Consider the following 19,069-nt stretch of genomic DNA (forward strand, 5'->3'; position numbering starts at 1 on the left):
AAGGCCTTTGGCTTCTCCATTTTCTGTACTATTCTTAACATCCCCCTGTCTATTTTGTACCTACTAATTATGCTTCGTAATCCTTGTACCTTTTCCTCCATTCTCTAACTTCCCCTTCACCACCGATAACCCTCCCAGGTGATCTCCACTTCTATTATTCTATTCCATTTCTAGTTGTTTGTGTAGCTTGTTTTTGTGTTTTTTAGATGCAGTTGTTGAGAGTTGTGAGCTAGTTGTCATTCTACTGTTCATAGTTTTGATCTTCTTTTTTTTTCTTAAATAAATCTTTTAAAATTCCAAATACTAAGGGCATGGTGAGGATGAACTCCTTTAGCTCCAGCAGGTGTAAAATTCATTAAATTGAGCCCAGATCTCTTTACCATTATACACAGACACTGTGGAACACCTGATCTGTCAGAGTTGAAGACAGCTCCATCTTCATTCCCCAAGATGTGTGTAGTTCTTTTTGTAAACGACATACTCAAAATCAATATTTACAACCAAGGATTTCTTTCCATTGACGACCTTAAACATCAGATCCCGCATCACTTACATTTTACATATCCTTATTAGTGTGAACTAGGCGAGAGTGCCAACACTACAGTATTGTGTTTTAAGATTCTAATCCCAAGGGGTAGGAAGAGAAAGGAAGAGAAAACATATTACCAGAATGATAGACCTGGCTGGCATAGCTCAGTGGATTGAGCGCGGGCTGCGAACCAAAGCATCACAGGTGCTATTCCCAGTCAGGGCACATGCCTGTGCTGCAGGCCATGGCACCCAGCAACTGCACATTGATGTTTCTCTCTCTCTCTCTCTCTCTCTCCCTCTTTCCCTCTCTAAAAATAAATGAATAAAATCTTAGAAAAGAATGATAGATAATTAATGACAGGAATAAAATAAAGCTTTTGTGAGAATAATTGGACTGTGAGGTGTATGAGGAGCAAAATTAAATGGACTGTGGGTTCCAACTACAATATTGGTATAGTACAGAGAAAAATCACTTACAGGGCTTAATAAATCTATACTAATTGACAGAATAAACAAACAACTGGATAGATGAATGGATAAAGGGGTGTCAGCCAGCCTTGAAACACTTGCAAGTAGCCTTAGGAGTCACACAATCAGTTTTTCCATTGAGATTTCTCCCCCAAATGCTTTCCAGAAAAGAATTCAGGCCAACAACTCATCCTCCTAGGGAGAGTCCTGTGGAGGGCATCTTTGACCTCCTTGTTCCTCAAGCTGTAAATAAGTGGGTTCAACATGGGGATGACTGCTGTGTAAAACACAGACACTGCTTTATTGAGATCCAGGGAGAAACTGGCACTTGGTCGTACATAAATAAAGAACAAGGTACCAAACATGATGGAGACGGCTGTCAGGTGGGAGGAGCAGGTAGAAAAGGCTTTGTGCCTCCCCTCAGCAGAGCGGATCCTCAGAATGGCAGTGAGGATGTAAATGTAGGAGATCATAATGGTCAGACCACTGAAGACTCCCACAGCTCCCGCCACGATGAAAACCACTAACTTAATGAGTCCTGTATCAGCACATACAAGGGAAAACAGGGGGAACACATCACAGAAGAAGTGATTGATGACATTGGGGCCACAAAAAGGGAGGCGAAATGTGTTTGTTGTATGAGTCATGGTGTTCATGAAGCCAATGACATAGGGGCCAGCCACCAGCTGGATACAGAGCCTCTGGGACATGGCAACTGAGTACAGTAATGGGTTACAGATGGCTACATAGCGGTCATAGGCCATGGACACCAAGAGAAGACACTCTGCTGCCACAAAGAACCCAAGGAACCACTGCTGCAAAGCACAGCCCAAGAAAGAGATGACTTTCCTCTGCAGAAAGAAGTCAGTGAGCATCTTGGGGCTCACAACTGAGGACAAGCACATGTCCACAAAGGACAAGTGACTGAGGAAAAAGTACATAGGTGTGTGAAGGCGGGGACTGATACATATCAGTATAATCACCCCCAAGTTTCCTGTTAAGTTGATGATGTAGAAACTCAGAAGGAGCAGGAAGAGGAACACCTGCATCTGAGGGTTGTAATTCAAACCTGTTAAAATGAACTCAGTGACCCTGGTGTAGTTTTCATTGGTCATTGACTGGTTGTGATTTTGCTAGAAGAGCAGAGGCATCACAGAACATTTGGTGAACATATCTTCAAAATTGGGACACAGCAAAAATATACTAGAAAATGAACTAACAAGGAATGATATGAGTTAGTTACGTGCTGCAGCTGGGAATACAGAATGAAACAGAGACCACTGCAAAAGATCACAACCATGGCTATAATATACATAACTCTGTAGAATCTGTCAGTACATCGATGAAAAAGTGGAAGCCTAGAGAAGAGGAGCAGCTTGCTCAAGGTCCTCTCAGTTGACTCACTGAACACAGGTGATTCCACAATAGACATCTGTTAATTCCCACCTTAGTGAACTTTACCTGAGTTCATCAAGTGGCCACATCCATGGTGAAATGATGCAGGAGAGTAGAAGTGAGGTAAGCTGGAACAGAAATGAGCAGTCACTCATTTTGCAGATGACTTTCTTTGCATATTGTGATTATGATATAATGCTGAATGCATGTTATTCAACTGCTCTGACATCTACCTTCTCTCATCCCAGGAAAGTTACTTTTCTTCCTCTGTGAAGCAGGTATAGTAATAGTAATACCAACCTTGTACATTTTTGTAGGGATTAAATGAGATAATGCACCCAAGGAATCTAGCAGCATCTTACTGAGCACCTAAATAAGTGGACAACAATGGTTAGTATTTTTGTGTTACCTACTCTTTTGAATAAGCCTCCAAGCTAAATATCACCTTGTTTTACACAAGATAGAACTGTTCACAATGTTCTCATAACAGAGAAATTCACAATTTCTCTGCTAGTGACTGGCAGAGGTGGGCTTTGAAACACCTGTCAAAATGGTCTGTGCTTTTCCCGCTCTCACACTGGGAAATGATGTATTCACAATTCCTTTCATTTCAAAAAAATCTTTCCAACATGAGCATAAGATAACATACTTCTGGGTTTCTGTTTCTGGTGTGGAATTTATAGCCAGTGGCCATTAGTGGGAAGCCCATAAGATAAGGGAAACTGCTGAGTTTATGTACCAGTGCAGGGAGGAAAACAGTGCAAGGAAGAAATTTGAAAAAGAGCCTAAATTCTCCATCTCTGTATCTTCTATAGATTCTTTGTCACCCACTTAACGATGACCTTAGTTAAGTCAGCTGATCTCTCTGAACTTTACTTAAAGACTTCATTTATTTAATGTAGCTAAAACTATTGTCTTTGATCTGTGAGGATTATCACCCACTAGAATAAAAGGATCAACATACAAAAGCTCAGTAATCTACTTATACATTACTTTTAAAAAAAAGAACTTATGAGGCCAAGAATATCAGAGTCCAACATAAGACTTATATGATAGACACTTTTCCTTCCATTTTCATTTGAAATTCATTATTTGACTTTAGCAAAGCCTCCTGTGAAGCATAAAATACAGTTTAAAGTATGTCTCTGGCTTTGGGGAAATTAAAGAGATAGATGGAATAGCCAGTCAAACAGTCTACCCATCACACTCACCCTTGCTTAAACATCTTAAGAAGTCTAATAACTCCCACTGGATCAGTCACACACTGTATCTCAGTCTTCACCTTGACAATTGCCTGAAGCTCCTCAACTCTTTTCTATCAATCATAGTTTCTACAACTGCCCAAGCCTTCTACCCCTTTAGGAAAATTTTAGTTTCTTAGGTTCTCTTTTTTTTATTTGCTGCTTAGAATACTACTCAGAGTGGTGGACACAATTGGCTCCCATGTTCATTGCCCTTGGATAATACCAAGACCATCTGTGTTAGTCTACCTTTAGAAAGGAAACACCCAGTTGGTTTGAATAGAGATGGAGTTAAAGTTAGGATTATTTTTCCTCTCACCCTGCTGCTGAAATAGCTCTGTCCAATTTTATACTTGCTTTGTTCCAGCTGCAGATTTTGCATTTATTTCTATGTAAGTGATCTATTCTTAGATCTTGCTCAACATCCAACAAAGATGAAGGTCATGGTGATTCTGGCTGTGAACCAAATATATTATTCATTTTAACTTTGCTTAAAATAATTTATGTTCTCCTGAACTTCTTAAAAATCAAGTAGAATAAATAAAAGAAGGTGATTTGGAAGATCTCAACTTACACTCAAATAGATTCTCCCCTTCTCTTTCAAGATGACAAGAAGAACTAAAGTACAAATGAGCCAAGTTCACCAGATCTCATCTCTTCCCCTAACATGGTACCTTCACACACAGAATGGGGCAGATATTTCAATAGTCATTTGATTGTACCCTATATCTTCTTCCAAAAAGAAAATGTGGAAGACTCCACTAAAAACATATTTAGTCTTTATTAGTTAGGTGCAAGTTCACTGAAGAATTGCATCATTTCTTTCTTTGTTATTGTTATTGAAAATGCTCTGTCCCCAAAAGCATACCATACCTTGGGAATGAGGCCACTTAGGGAAAGTGCAATTAAAGTTTTGCTTCATACCCTAAGTTCAATGACATCTGTTTTCTGATCATTTCAAGTTTATTTCTAACTCCATATAGACTCTGTCACCCCTAGTTCCAGGCTAAGCAAGGAAACTCTATGAAATTCTTTGTACATTGAAGTAACACAGAGGGCAGTACCCATCTCTCTTCTTCATTAACGTCTTAGGAGCAAGACATAAGAATGCACAAAATGGTCTTTCCTCAGATAGAACACTTACCATACTTTGCCAAGGAAGTAAGTTTCCCAGGACTTTGTCCAAAATATGTGAAGAGTTTAACTATTGTAAGCTAGGACTAGAAAAGAAAAATTGTTTCCTTTCATTTTTTAAATTATATTCTGATAACATATTAACTGGTCCTTAAAATTTAACAGATTACATCTGAACACTTAGCATATGGCAAGAGAAATTACTTTATTGTTGCCAAGAAATAAAACAAAACAGAATGCTTAGAGTGTTCTTTTACCTCCAAGACAAACAGCATCAGCCTGACATAGCTAATAGAAACCTGAATTTTGGTTCTAGCCTAGATAAGAAAAAATACCACAAGTCTTTCAGCATATAATACAATTCCTTACTTTAGAAAGTTTTGTTTGTTTTGTTTTCTTTTCTTTTTAATTTTGTAGCATGCCACTGTGTTTTATTTTTTATTAAATTAATGGGGGTAACTTTAGTTAATAGGATAGTATAGGTTTTGAGTATGCAATTTATGGTACTGATCTGTACATTGCATTGTATGTCCACTACCCAAAGTCAAATCTTCTGTCACCAATATTCCATCTTTTTTTCCCTTTACTACTCCCTGACCTCCTTCCTCTGGTAACCACTAGAGTGTTGTTTGTGTCTACAAGTTTTTGTTTGTTTCCTTATTTGTGCATTTATTATGTTTTTCAGGGTTTTTTAAAGATTTTATTTAGTTATTTTTAGAGAGAAGGAAAAGAGGGAGAAGAGAATCATCAATATGTGGTTTCCCTCTCTCATGCCCCCCATTTGGTGACCTGGCCAACAACCCAAGCATGTGCTCTGACTGGGAATCAAACTGGCAACCCTTTTGTTCGCAGGCCATTGCTCAATCTGCTGAGCCGCACAAGCCAGGGCCATTTCTTCAGTTTTGTATCCCACGTATGAGTGAAATAATATGGTTCTTGATTTTTTATGTCTGACTTCTTTCACTTAGCATGATATTCTCAAGATTCATCCATGTTGTCACAAGTGGCAGTGCTTCACCTTCTCATGTGGCTGAGTAGCGTTCCACTGTACATATGCACCGTATCTTCTTTCTCCAATCATCTAATAAAGGACAATTGGGTTGTTTCTATAGCTTGGCCACTGAGAGCTGAGGAAGGAACCCACGTGTATGTATATGGACAGGCAATTTTTGACAAAGAATCCAAAAACATAAAATGGAGAAAAGAAATCTTCAATAGATTGTGCTGGGAAAATTGAAAAGCCACATGCAAAAAAAAAAAATGAAACTAGACGACTGTTTGTCATGCTTACAAAACCAAAATCAAAGACCTGAAACAATAAATTACATAGAAGAAAATATAGGTACTAAATTATGAACTTAGGTCTTAGAGAGGGTTTTATTAAATTTGACCCCAAAGGCAAGGGGAGTAAAGCCAAAAATAAATAAATAGAATTATATCAAAAAGAAAAGCTTCTGCACAGCAAAAGAAATCACTCACAATACAAAAAGGCCAGCAACCAAATTGAAGAAGGTGTTTGCAAACAACAGCTCTGACAAGTAGTTATTATTAAAGATATATAGAAACCCATACAACTCAACACTAAACAAACAAACAGTCCAATTATAAAATGCACAGAGGACCTGAACAGGCTCTTCTCCCAAGACGTACAAACGGCCAACACATGTATGAAAAGATGCTCAACTTCACTAGTTATTAGGGAAATGCTCACCAAAACTACAATGAGATACACCTGTCAGACTGGCTATTCTCAATGAGACAAGTATAAATGCTTAGGTTGGAGAGATTTGTAGAAAACTCTCATTCACTGCTGATATAAATATAAATTGATACAACCACTAATAAAAACAGTATGGAGGCTCCTAAAAAATACCTCAATTGGATCTCTATCTGAAAAATTTGAAAACATGAATTCACAAAGATATATGCTATATTCTTTATATACTGTATTCTTTAAAGCATTTTTTTCCTATGAGAGGTTAAGTTTTAATAACTTTCTTTATTCTGTTTGTGAAAGAATTTTTTACTAAGATATAGTGGACATATAACGTTATAGTAGTTTCAAGTGTACAACATAATAATTTGATATTTGCATAGTTTGTAAAATGATCACCACAATAAGTCTAGTTAACATCCATCCTTCTGTATAACTCACTGCAAATATTTTTCTTGTTATGAGGAGTTTTAAGATCTACTCAGCCACCTTAAAACATGTAATACAAAGGACACATGGACAAAAACTGGGGGGGGAGGGGCGTTTGGGGAGGGAGGTGGGGAGGGCTGGGGGTGGACTGGGATGGGAAAAATAAATAAATAAATAAATAAATAAAACATGTAATGCAGTATAATTAACTTTAGTCATTTATTTCTGCCCTGAAAACTCCTTAGATGGTAACCTTTTATTTATTTATTCTTTATTATTAATATTGTTAAGAGGACTGAGAATTACTTGATTTTTCCCTTTTGGGGGGTAGTAGGTTTTTATTGTCTTCATACTTAAAGAATTATTTTATTAATATTACCATAAAAAATCTCTTCTAGGGTTTGTGAGATTTTTAACCTATTTCGTCTAAAACACAGTGAATGTTTTAAATCTAAATATTTGACTCTTTGTTACTTTGTTACAATTTTTTGTTAAAAACTGTAGCTTTCATCATCCCTTCCGTTTTGATTGCTCTGACTCATCCCTGACATGCACATATCTGTTGTTGAATCTCTACTTTATGTTCTTGATATCGTTGTTCTTTTCAATCATATTTTCCTCTGTCTTTGCATCTCCCAAGAGCTTTTCAAATTGGTCCTTTCAAACACAAAATCCTTCTTCTAAGTGTAAATTCTTTATTTAAAACCTCCCCTGTGGCTTTTAATTCTGATGTAACATTGTAGTTTCCGTAAAGCTCCTTAATGCTTAAAATCCCTTTCATCTCATCATACTTAATGTTATCACTTCTTCACTTAGTGGCTTAATTAAAATTAATATTTTAATTTCTCCTATTTAGCTTAGCACACAATTACTTTTAATTTCTACACATAAACCTGTTTTGAATTTTTCTTTAGGGCATGTATTTCTAAGATTTCTTTTTTATATTTCATTGATTATGCTCTTCCAATTGTCCTGAGTTTTCTCCCTTTGTCTACCTATACTCATCAAACCCCACTCCCTCAGACAATCACTCCACCATTGTTCATGTCCATGGACCATGCATAGAAGTTCTTTGGTTACTCCATTTCCTATACTGTACTTTACATTCCCATGGCTATTCTGTAACTACTTATTTATACTTGTTGATCCCATCCCCTTTTCACCAGTTCTCCAACAAAACCCTCCCATCTCAGTATCCATGATTCTGTCTCGATTCTGCTTGTTTGCTTTCTTTTTTAGATTTAATTGTTGAAAGACATGCATTTTTTGCCATTTTACTGTTCATAGTTTTGATCTTCTACTTTTTCTTAAAATATTTTACTTACTTGTTTTTAGAGAGAGTGGAAGGAAGGGAAAATGAGAGGGAGAGAAACATCATTGTGTGGTTGCCTCTCATATGCCCTCTACTGGGGACCTGGCCCACAACCCAGGCATGTGCCCTGACTGGGAATCGAACTGGTGACCCTTTCCTTCACAACCTAGCACTCAACCCATTGAGCCATGGCTGATCTTCTACTTTTTCTTAAATAAGTCCATTTAACATTTCATATAATAATGGTTTTGTGAAACAAGCAAGCAAAATATTACCAGAGACACTGAAATTAAGAACAAAGTGATGGTAACTAGAGGGGAGGTGGGAAGGGATAATTGTGGGGAAAGGGGTAAGGGTTTTTAGGAACATGTACAAAGGACACATGAACAAAACCAAAGGGGGTGGGATCAAGGGTAGAAAGTGGGGATGGGTGGTGTGGGTGGAGGAGTCATGAGGAGAAAATGAAGATAACTGTACCTGACCAACAATGAAACAAGTTTAAAAAATAATCAAATAAAATGGGGTAATGATGGCTCCTCCCCCAAAAATAATAATTGTTAGGTGACAATGAGGTCCTTTAGTTTTTTTCTTGTCTGGGAAGTCCTTTATCTGCCCTCTGATTCTAAATGATAGTTTTCCTGGGTAGAACAATCTTGACCATAGATCCTTGCTTTTCATGACTTTGAATATTTCTTGCCAGTCCCTTCTAGCCTGCAAAGTTTCCTTTGAGAAATCAACTGACGGTCTTATGGGAACCTCCTGTAGGTAACTATCTGCTTTTCTCTTACAGCTTTTAAGATTCTCTCTTTATCTTTAACCTTTGACTTTTTAATTATGATGTGTCTTGATGTGCTCCTTCTTGGGATCATCCTGTCTGGGACTCTCTGTGCTTCCTGGGCTTGTGTCTATTTCCTTCACCAAATTAGGCAAGTGTCCTTTCTTTTTTTTTCAAATAAGTTCTCAATTTCTTCTTCTTCCTCTTCCCCTGGCAGTCAAGCATGCAGCTGAGACTGCTTGCTCACAAGGTATCCCTCCCAATTTTTGTCCACCACACATGAATGTGGAACCACCATTTCACTGCCACCACCTCTCTGCACCAAGGCATGTCCCACACTTCTCCACCAGTCTCTGTAACTCTTCCCCTCCTACCCATCAGATGAGTGTGCCTTCTTTAAATCCTTGGTTGTCAGACTTCCATATAGCTTGATTTTCTGGTGGTTCAGAGTGTTATTTGTTTTCAGGTTTAGTTGTAATTCTTTCTGTGGTTGCACAAGGTTGCAAAGCATGTTTACCTGTGCCTCCATCTTGACTAGAAGTCAGGAGGTGACATTTCAATAGATATATAAATAAATTCAGAGAAATATAATTATTAATATTAAATAAATTAGTATTAACATAATGGGATTGAGTGCTAAACTATTTTGGAGCCTATTAACTTCCTCAGAGGTTCTTTCACATTTTTGTACCTCACACCATATGTCAGTGAGTTCAGCATGAGGATTAGCATGGTGTAAAACATGGAGCCTACTGGAACAATTACCCATGAGTCTTTGGAACTGGACACACCATAGAAAGAAAGGATGATGGTGAAGTGGGAGGCACAAGTAGAGATGAGCACAGATATAAAGTATCTTTAGGACTGTGACAAAAATGAAAGCAAAGTGATGACTATGAACTTCCTTATGAAATGAACAGGATCCAAAAGGAAAACAATATACTTATATAAAATATTTTAACTATGATAGACTTATGTTAGGCATAAAATGAGAAACTGAGTGTTAGGAAATGTAAATACTGGGCAGCAGCATCCATAGCTGCAGATGCTCATTGAAACACAAGAAAACATACACACAGACAACCAAGTCCTATGGAGAAATAGGGACAAAATGGCCACTCTCTCCAGTGGAGAGTGCCCCGTTTCCAGCCCAAGCAGGCTTTTATTAAGAATACAGATACAGTTTGTGGATTACAGACTCTCAGGGAAGATAAAACAAGTAGTTAGCTTTCAAAGGGGCTAGCAGATCTCCCACTGTGATTCCAGGCTGAGATTTTGGGGTTCTATCATTTAAAAATACTATAGAATCTAAAAGGCCAGTTTTGTTTCCTGCCTGTGCCTTCATATTCTAATTCAAGAGCATGCTCCAGCAGGCAGACCTCACAGGATCTTTCATATTCTATGTCCCAGGTCTGATTACCCCAGGGGTCCTCCAACTCTGGTCTGGACTGCACTACCCCTGTTATTTGTGCAGGCCTGAGTCAGGCAGAGGAGACAAAGGTAGCCAGGAGACTTGGATTGCTCAAGGACTCAGGCTTTGACAAAGCTGAGGGGGCAGGGGTGGATGTAAATACCCCTTCATTTCCACAGCCCCCTGAGTCTCTTCCCTTAGGGCATTCCCATGGGACCATGTCTGTCTTAGATTCATCCTCTTTTTTAGAGAATTGTTACCCGTCATTGACTGCTGATCATGTAAGGGAGCCAGGCATTAGAACAGGCAGCATTCATGCCAAGGAAATGTTTTTGTCTCCTTAGTGGCTCCTGGTTTGGAGGCCTCTTACTCAGCCTTAGCCATGGGGGGTTACAGCTTCCTGAGACCAGGCAGGGTGGACCCCAACAAGGAAACAGGCTATGCCCAGGTGTAGCATCCATCCAGAGGGACAAGGTACAGCTTCTGCAGTGTATAGCAGAGATTTACAAAGACCCAGCAAGTGGATATAGACCAGCACTTACATTTTCTTTCTTTTTCTCTTTTTTTAAGAATTGCATGTGGTTGAGGAAGCAAGTGAGAAGAGCATAATGCATCCTTTGTGTACTATAGAGGCCCTTAAACAGATGTGAATATGATGATAAAGTTATGTGGAAATTCTAGTTTATAACTAAAGACAATTATTGGTGGAACTGGAAAGCACTTTGCTAAGTGAAATAAGCCAGGCAGTGAAAGACAAATACCATATGATCTCACCTTTAAGTAGAACCTAATCAACAAACCAAACATGCAAGAAAAATGTAACCAGAGACATTAAAATTAAGAACAAACTCACAGTAACAAGAGGGGAGGTGGAAGGAAATAATGGGGGGAAAGAAGAGATCAACTATAAAGGACACATGAACAAAACCGGGGCAGTGGGGTGGGATCAGGGCAGGGAGGTGGGGATGCCTGGGTTGGGGGTGTTGCTGGGGGGGGAAATGCAGACATCTGTACTTTAACAACAATTAAAAAAATTACAAGTAAAATATCTGTTCTTTTGTTTTATAATTGCCTACTTGCACACACATAGAAGACAAGGTTTTGTGGTATACTTTTATGGTATAAGGTGAAGTTAGAAAATTTTATTTGACAAAAACACAGTGGGTTAAGAACAGCAGAAAAATAATCAGTTTAGAAGACATTTCAATCAAAACAGTTGCAATTATGTCACATTTATCTGGCAGATATGTCATGCAGGTAAAATGTGTAATTAATTAAAGATTAACCTTTAAAACCAAAACAAAAACTGTACAAATTATTTCTGAAATGCATTATAATATCCACTGTGTCAGCAAATAATATTACAAACTCAAGTTTGACACATCAGTTTGTGAGATTAAAACCTATAAACTTTTCATTTTTGGTTCTCATTGGTAATCCTTCCAGAAATTTGTATGAAATCAACATTTTTTACTTGATATTCACAGTCAGCATGTTTACCATTGCTCCCTGCTTTTGGTGCAAATATGTATCCGTTACTACTGGGTGCATATAGAAAACAGAATTATGGATTTATACTCCTAAAGTTTTTCAAGCTATTTGATCAGTATCGATTGGCTTTTTGTGCAGCTTTTAGGAGCTCATAGTTATTGCATGCATGTCTTATATATGTTTCCAAGATGTTTTCCACTCTTCCAGGTTTGGGTTTCTCAGTAGCAGACCCAGAGACCAGGATTTACACACAAGTAGTTTGTTTAGAATATGATCCTAGGAAGCACCAGCAGCTCAGTAAAAAAGAGGGACACAGAATAATGAACAATTTATTTTTGCCTACAACTGAATCTTAGTCCCACTGCAAGACTGTGTAGACTCTATTTCCAATTTGTCCAAGGAGTAAGTAGAGAAGTTGAGGTATTTATGTACCTACAACCCTATATTGTTGGTTGAGAGCTATTCCTGGAAGTGTTGACTCTCTTGTTGTTTTAAGATAGCCCATGCATGGACTGAAGACACTGCTACTATGAAGAAAAAACAAATCCAAAACCTTGAGATACAGAGCTACAGGTATTTTCAGTAAAAAAACCATCTCAGTAAGGAAAAACAAAGAAGAAAACAAATGAAATTAGTAAAATAAATAGCAAATATAAAATAGAGGGGATCGACAAAATCAGGTTTTAGGGGTTTTTTTTTAGCAAACCTATAAAATTGAATAAACTTTTATACAGTTCAACCAGGGTGTGGGGAAGAAAGGAAGGCAAAAATAATATTAGTAATTGAAAGTTATCATAAATATAGATACCACCAACTTCAGAAAGAGACTGTTATAAAAACTATTGTGCTACCAACTCAGAAAATTAGCTATAGTAGAAAAATTGCAAAAAAGAAGACTCAAAAATTGAAATCATCATTTTCTTGCCACCAGCAGAGAAGGTGAATTCAAAATTGAAAACATTCCTATGCAATTAAAAATTGTCCTATTTTTCAGAGATTACTATTAAGCAAAAAAAATTATGGAATTAAATTAGAAGACAGTTTTACCATTTTCTTTTAAGAGGATAGTAAAATTTTGATGTCAAAAATTAACAAGGACAGTACAAAAAAAGAAAATTACAGAACAATTTCTCTTATGAACTTATAATTTGAAATTCTAAATAAAACATTATCACATTAAACAGCTAATGGGAAATCTTACTATATCACATTTAAATTATTTTTCTCAGAAAAATATTGGTTTGATATTAGAAAACCTAAAAAGAAATGTAAGTTGTCAAATTAAAATGTTAAAGAGTAAAATGAAGAAAAACAGTTTAAATTAACATTCACCAAAAAAATAAAAATAAAGAAGATAACTTTGCTAAGCTTGGGAAAATGAAATCTATAAAGACATATAGCAAACAACACTTCAAATATACAATAGTCAATGCTGTTTGGGTATATCAGGAAGTCAAGGATGCCCACTTTCACTGTTTGTTCAACATTACATGCAAGTTCTTACCACTGAAGTTAACCAAAGCAAAATAGAAAAATTTAAAGAAATAATACTGTCAACAAATCACATTACATTTAATCAGATATTATATAATATGCATATTCAACATACAAAATAATCTATAAATAAATTATAAAATTACTACAATGTAGGCTATAACTCTTCAGATCACCTCACAAATCCCACACTTTAAAAGCCCTACTTGAATTGAAATTTAAGCTGGACAATTACTTGGTCATGGATACTATGGCATAAAATTTTATATTCTGATTTTAAAAGATATTTTACTAAATGTTAGAGTGAACAGATATTGGAAGATCAATTGCAAGGTTACTGCAGATTCACCTGATGATTTATTAATGAATAACTCTTACCAATACTCTGAAAAGAAACCATTCATATTCTACCTTCACTTTTCCTGACAGAACAATTTAGTATTGATTAAAGTTTTGACTGTCTCCTTCACTTCTTTGTTCCTGAGGCTGTAGATCAGTGGGTTCAACATGGGGATGACCACTGTGTAAAAGACAGAGGCCACCCTGACCATCAGCCAGGAGCTTTTGGAATTTGGAACACAGTAGAGAAAAAGAATGGTCCCATGGAAGATAGTGATGGCAGTCAAGTGGGATGCACATGTGGAGAAAGCCTTGTGGCGCCCTCCAGTTGAAGGCATCCTCATGACAGTGATGAAAATGAAAATGTAGGAAGTAAGAATGATCACCAAGCTGCTTATTTCATTGAATGTGGCAGACACTAATAGGATCTTCTGGATAATGTAAGGGTCAGAACAACACACAGAGACAACAGCAACATACTCACAGACAAAGTTATGTATGATATTATTTCTTCTGAAGGATAGTTGCAGTAGAAAGCAGGTAAAGGTCAGGGAACAAGCTATACCCCAAGAGTATGATGCACCCACCAACAGGGAACAAAGCTTCTGAGACATGACTGCTGTGTACAGAAGAGGGTTACACACTGCCACAAATCGGTCATAGGCCATCACTGACAACATGAATGCCTCTGTCACCACAGATATGCAGGCCAAGGAGAACTGCATGATGCATCCTGTGAAGGAGATGGTCCTGTCTCCCACAACCAAGTTTTCCAGTAGTTTGGGTGTAACCACTGTAGAGTAGCAGAAATCAAGAAAGGATAAGTGGCTGAGAAAATAGTACATGGGGGTGTGGAGTTTGGGGTTGATCCTGATGATCATGACCATGCCCAGGTTCCCCAGCACAGTGACTGTGTAGATTGCTAAGAACAACAGGAACAGAGGCACCTGGAGCTCTGGGTACTCTGAGAAGCCCAAGAGGATGAAGGTGACCTCATCACTCTGGTTTTGCAGGTTCCTGTGGACAAAATAGGAGTTTTGATCTAGAGAAGTAAGAAGCAAAAATTAGAACTAGATAAAGGAATAGTAGAAGTGTTCAGAGGCTCAAATGTTTTCTGTTGAGTGTTGATGAAAATACTAGATTCTACTGGTACATTATATCAAAACTCACTATTCACCCAGATACAATTACACAGTGAATAATAATTTTGTTGGGGTGGGATGATCAAAAACAAAGTAGGAAGAAAAAAACAGGGTAGGCCCTGCTTTATTTCAAGTTATCCTAAGTGGCCTAGTCTAATTCTTTGCATGAATTTCGGATTAATAAAAATAGTTGCACTGGAGGAAATACAAATCATGAGATTCAACAGAATCTAATCTGCTTCATATTTTAAAATGAGAGACAATTAACTTGAAAGTGTTAAAAAATTAATGCTAGCATCCCTGAAAATTGGTCAATATTGTTTTTTCGTGGTGTCCCTTCTTACCCCTGGAAATCCTATACTCTCAACACAACCTGCACATGCTGCAACTGTGCTGTACAAGTTTACTGCCCTTTTCACTCTTGTTGCACTAATTTTGAAACATTTTAAATGTCATTTTCAAGCACATTACATCATTTATCAAGAGGTGTTCACAACAAAATATACACTGTGTCTGCAGGAATAACAGTTGAGACAATATTAAATGAAAAGTGCTTCTCTTTCCAATGTGGCACCTTTGCAAATTGAGTAAGTGACAGGCAATAAGAATTATCAGGCTACAGCAAAAGTACACTCTGTCATTTTGAAATGAGCTAAAAGCTTTCCCAGGACAAATGTCCTGGTAAAGAGGCATCTCAAACAGGACATCATAATATTTCTGGAATATTGATTGATGCCACTAAGCATGCCCTTCACCAGAAAGTGAGAATATTAATAATATAAAATATAAATCACGAGGATGGAAGGAGATAACTTTGATAATGAAATCAAAGTTTCTACATCATGGTATAATACATATAGATATTCAGTTGGAATATTCCATTGATTCTTATTTATTGGAATCAAGAATAATTGGTATGGTTTCAAAAAACTTATATGGGTGTGAAAATTTGGCCCAAGCATGGACAGCTATCAACAGGCGAGATCATTTGAGAATACAGTGTAGGAATTCTGTCCTGCAGAACCCACACAATAGAAACAATGTAAGATTTCATTTGCACCCTTAGTCTAAGATGCATAATTGTATTTTCCTCATTGTCCTATAGGTTTTCTCATCACATCACAGCTTTCTCTGATTCCCACATGCTTGCACATGTAGGAAAGATATCTTCCAAAAACCAATCCCTCAACAGATCCTCTATACTAATTCCTTATACGCTCTTAGTGCTGCAAAGCTAGCGTGTGGCTGTACTTCCCAGCCACACACACACACACACACACACACACACACATACACACACACAGCCACAACTCATAGACTCAGAGAGCAGTACAGTGATTGCCAGAGAGGAAGAGGGATGGGAGGAGGTGGGAGGGAGTAAAGCAGGGTGATCAATGGCTATGGAAGGAGACCTGATTTGCAGTGGTGAACAACAACACGAATACACATGATGTATTTTAGAATTGCTCACCTGAAACCTATATACTTTTATTAACCAGTGTCACCCCAACCCATTAAATAAAGAATATTCTACACAACATTGCAGAATAATTTTCTAGGAACTATTTTAAGGTGACAGTCAATGAACTTTAAGATCTTAAATATTTTTTATTAGTGAATGCATACAATTTATATTGTTCAACCTGTTTTTTCCAAAACTACTTGGATCTATAAATTCATCCTCTCTACAACCTTCCTTCTTCTTCAAAATGGTGAATTTAGCAAGGTCTGTTACCTTCCACCTAGTCATCTGCATACAGTTTTACTTCTTTTTGTTCTCACTCTCATAATGTTTCATTTTGCTGGCTATTACTATCAACATTGCTCATTGTTCTGTCTTACTGTATACATACAAGTATTAATGCTTATATCTCACAATTCGTATATGCCATAATCAATCATTTACAAGTATGGTATTATTGTCAATTTTTCCTGAGACAATGTAGCAAGTATGAAGGCAAGGCCCAATTTAATATAATTCTCTATTGGCCAAAATGTTTCTTTCATTTTTGGTTACATGGTAGATACTCCATGAGGAAAACCAGGATGAACACCATTTCAAAGAAAGAAGGAATCAGGATATAATATGGTAAGCCCTGTCCTAGCCACACTAAGTGGGTTTGTAGGCATTTTGTTTCACCCACGTGTTTGTCTCCTGCAAAGATTCCTGCAACTCCATCATTTCCTTCCACATTGAAACAAAAGACTGAATCAACTCACCTAAACACAGAAGCACATGCATGACTCATTTCCTGAGGAATCCTCTGCTAGGATTAATGAACTTCAGGGATGCCCTTGCTTATAGTTTCCTTAATAGAAACAGACCTGAAACAGCTGTAGGAGGACAGTATATTTTATTAAACGTCTCATGTAAGTTATTCTTTCAACCTATGGAGAAAACTGAAAGGTACCAGAGGTTAAGGTCACACCTGAAACTATTCTAAAATCTGACACCCAACTGTCACATGTATCTACAGCATCGAGACCTGAGGGATGTGGGGGCTGGAGAACATCACAAAGGATTACCTTGAAGGTTGCAATTGGAATAACAGGATGTTAACACTGTCCCATGTGACACCTGGCTTGTGCATGATTCTGAAACCCTGGGGAATTTGTGTTATCAACTCAATTAATCTTAAGAAAAATAAACAAGACTGCCTATGTTTTCGTTATACAGAGATGTGAAATACACATGCTTGGTGGGAATCTAAAATGGTTCAGACTCTGTGGAAATCAGTTGGTGGTGCCTCATACACACATAGAAACACTCTTAGTCCCAATGCATAGCAACAAAAAAAGGCCTTGCACAAAGAGAAGGTGGTCTTTACCAGTCTTCCAGACTGTTAGTAACTCATTATCCATAAAGAGAGGTATAAATGAGTTCTTGCTTTTAGCACTCTATTCTTCCATTCTTATTTGCTGAGAATTTTCACCATGAATACATGCTTAATTTCATGAACTATTTCCTACATCTGCTGAAGGGCTGATATGTATTTCTTTACTTTAGTTAATTTGTTGAATCACATTGGTGGATTAGAAATGATATACTGAACTTAAACCTATGTATTAAGCCCCTCTGAGATATGATGCATTATCATTTTATATATCAATTAAGTATATTTGTGATATATATTCATTTATATGTCAATGAATTATGTATACTTATAATATATTGTTCTGTAATGTTTTATCTGATGTTGTTGGCTTCACAAAATGAACTTGAAAGTGTTGCCTTCTATGCTTCTGCTAGGGTGAATTTATGTAAGATTAGAATGATATCTTCTCTAATGTGCCATCTGCATTGAGCACAAGGCTATAATTATTGGGAGGGCCTTCCTGAAATTTTAATGATAGCAGTAGGGAAATAAACACCAAATGTAGGAAACTACCCCTAGATATTTCTTCTTTCAAATACACAAGCAGAAGGTGATTTTCCTGTGTGTTCTATGGGGCTTCATCTTTGCATTTGGAATGCAGATGTTTTCATCAGCAAGACTGGCCTTCAGCTTGTCCAAACTCTGTGTCCAGGCAGCCACATGCAGGAAGCACAGAGCACTGATGCAGGAGGTCCACAGCCCCTTCTCCTCACTGCCCACCTGAATTTCCTGCCTCTTTCAGGGGCCATCTTTTTCTAACAGGATGAATATTAGGAAAGACCAGTTATGCAACAAAAAAATATCACCTACCACCCATGGATACTCATATTGTAGGACAGTTTTCCAACATTAGCAAATTCCTAAAGACTCATTTATTACTGAATATGGTGTGAACATGAGTATTTACCTAATGTGGTCTACAATCAACTTATCACATTTTCCACATTAAGTGACTATTAAGTCTACACAGTCTTCCTTTAATCTTGTGAATAACTTTACCAAAAGTCTTGCCATGGCTCCACAGAAACAGACCCATCCAAGCCACCACCAAGAACTGAAAGTAAGAACAGTATAACTCATACACTGAAGAGCCAGTCACTAGCACTTATTAGAACCCTCATTCAAATCACTTATATTAACAAACATACATTCCCTTCATCATTTAAAATGTGTACATTCGGATCAGATTCATAATTTTGAAGTTCTTGGAGATTTTCTGCATTATGTTTGTGTAAATAAATATTCACTCAAACACATTTCTGGAATAACCCATGATCTTTCCTAAAGAAAATCACTGTTCTCCAGAGTGTTATTTCA

At 37.3% G+C, this 19,069-nt stretch overlaps 2 protein-coding genes across 2 annotated transcripts; both read right to left on the reverse strand.

Moving 5' to 3' along the window:
• Window positions 1–1,124: 1,124 nt before the first annotated feature.
• On the reverse strand, window positions 1,125–2,114 carry LOC123832440 (olfactory receptor 1009-like). Its single transcript, XM_045860089.1, has one exon. It carries the CDS (start codon window positions 2,112–2,114, stop codon window positions 1,125–1,127), a length of 990 nt encoding a protein of 329 aa, XP_045716045.1.
• Window positions 2,115–13,808: 11,694 nt separating this feature from the next.
• On the reverse strand, window positions 13,809–17,125 carry LOC123832441 (olfactory receptor 5D13-like). Its single transcript, XM_045860090.1, has 2 exons — window positions 17,097–17,125; window positions 13,809–14,751 (listed from the first exon to the last, which is right to left on the reverse strand). Exons 1-2 carry the CDS (start codon window positions 17,123–17,125, stop codon window positions 13,809–13,811), a joined length of 972 nt encoding a protein of 323 aa, XP_045716046.1.
• Between the last annotated feature and the right edge of the window lie 1,944 nt (window positions 17,126–19,069).

This window comes from Phyllostomus hastatus, unplaced genomic scaffold, assembly GCF_019186645.2.
Source record: "Phyllostomus hastatus isolate PE091 unplaced genomic scaffold, TTU_PhHast_1.1 phas_scaffold_190, whole genome shotgun sequence".
Classification (NCBI taxonomy): Eukaryota; Metazoa; Chordata; class Mammalia; order Chiroptera; family Phyllostomidae; genus Phyllostomus; species Phyllostomus hastatus.

Excerpts from the sequence above, each read along its gene's own strand:
- LOC123832441 (XM_045860090.1), bottom strand. The coding sequence starts at position 17,125 with ATGAGTCATGCATGTGCTTCTGTGTTTAG. Across the intron at positions 14,752-17,096 it reads GCATGTGCTTCTGTGTTTAG|GAACCTGCAAAACCAGAGTG; the intron begins GTGAGTTGATTC and ends TTTTGTCCACAG.
- LOC123832440 (XM_045860089.1), bottom strand. The coding sequence starts at position 2,114 with ATGACCAATGAAAACTACACCAGGGTCACTGAGTTCATTTTAACAGGT.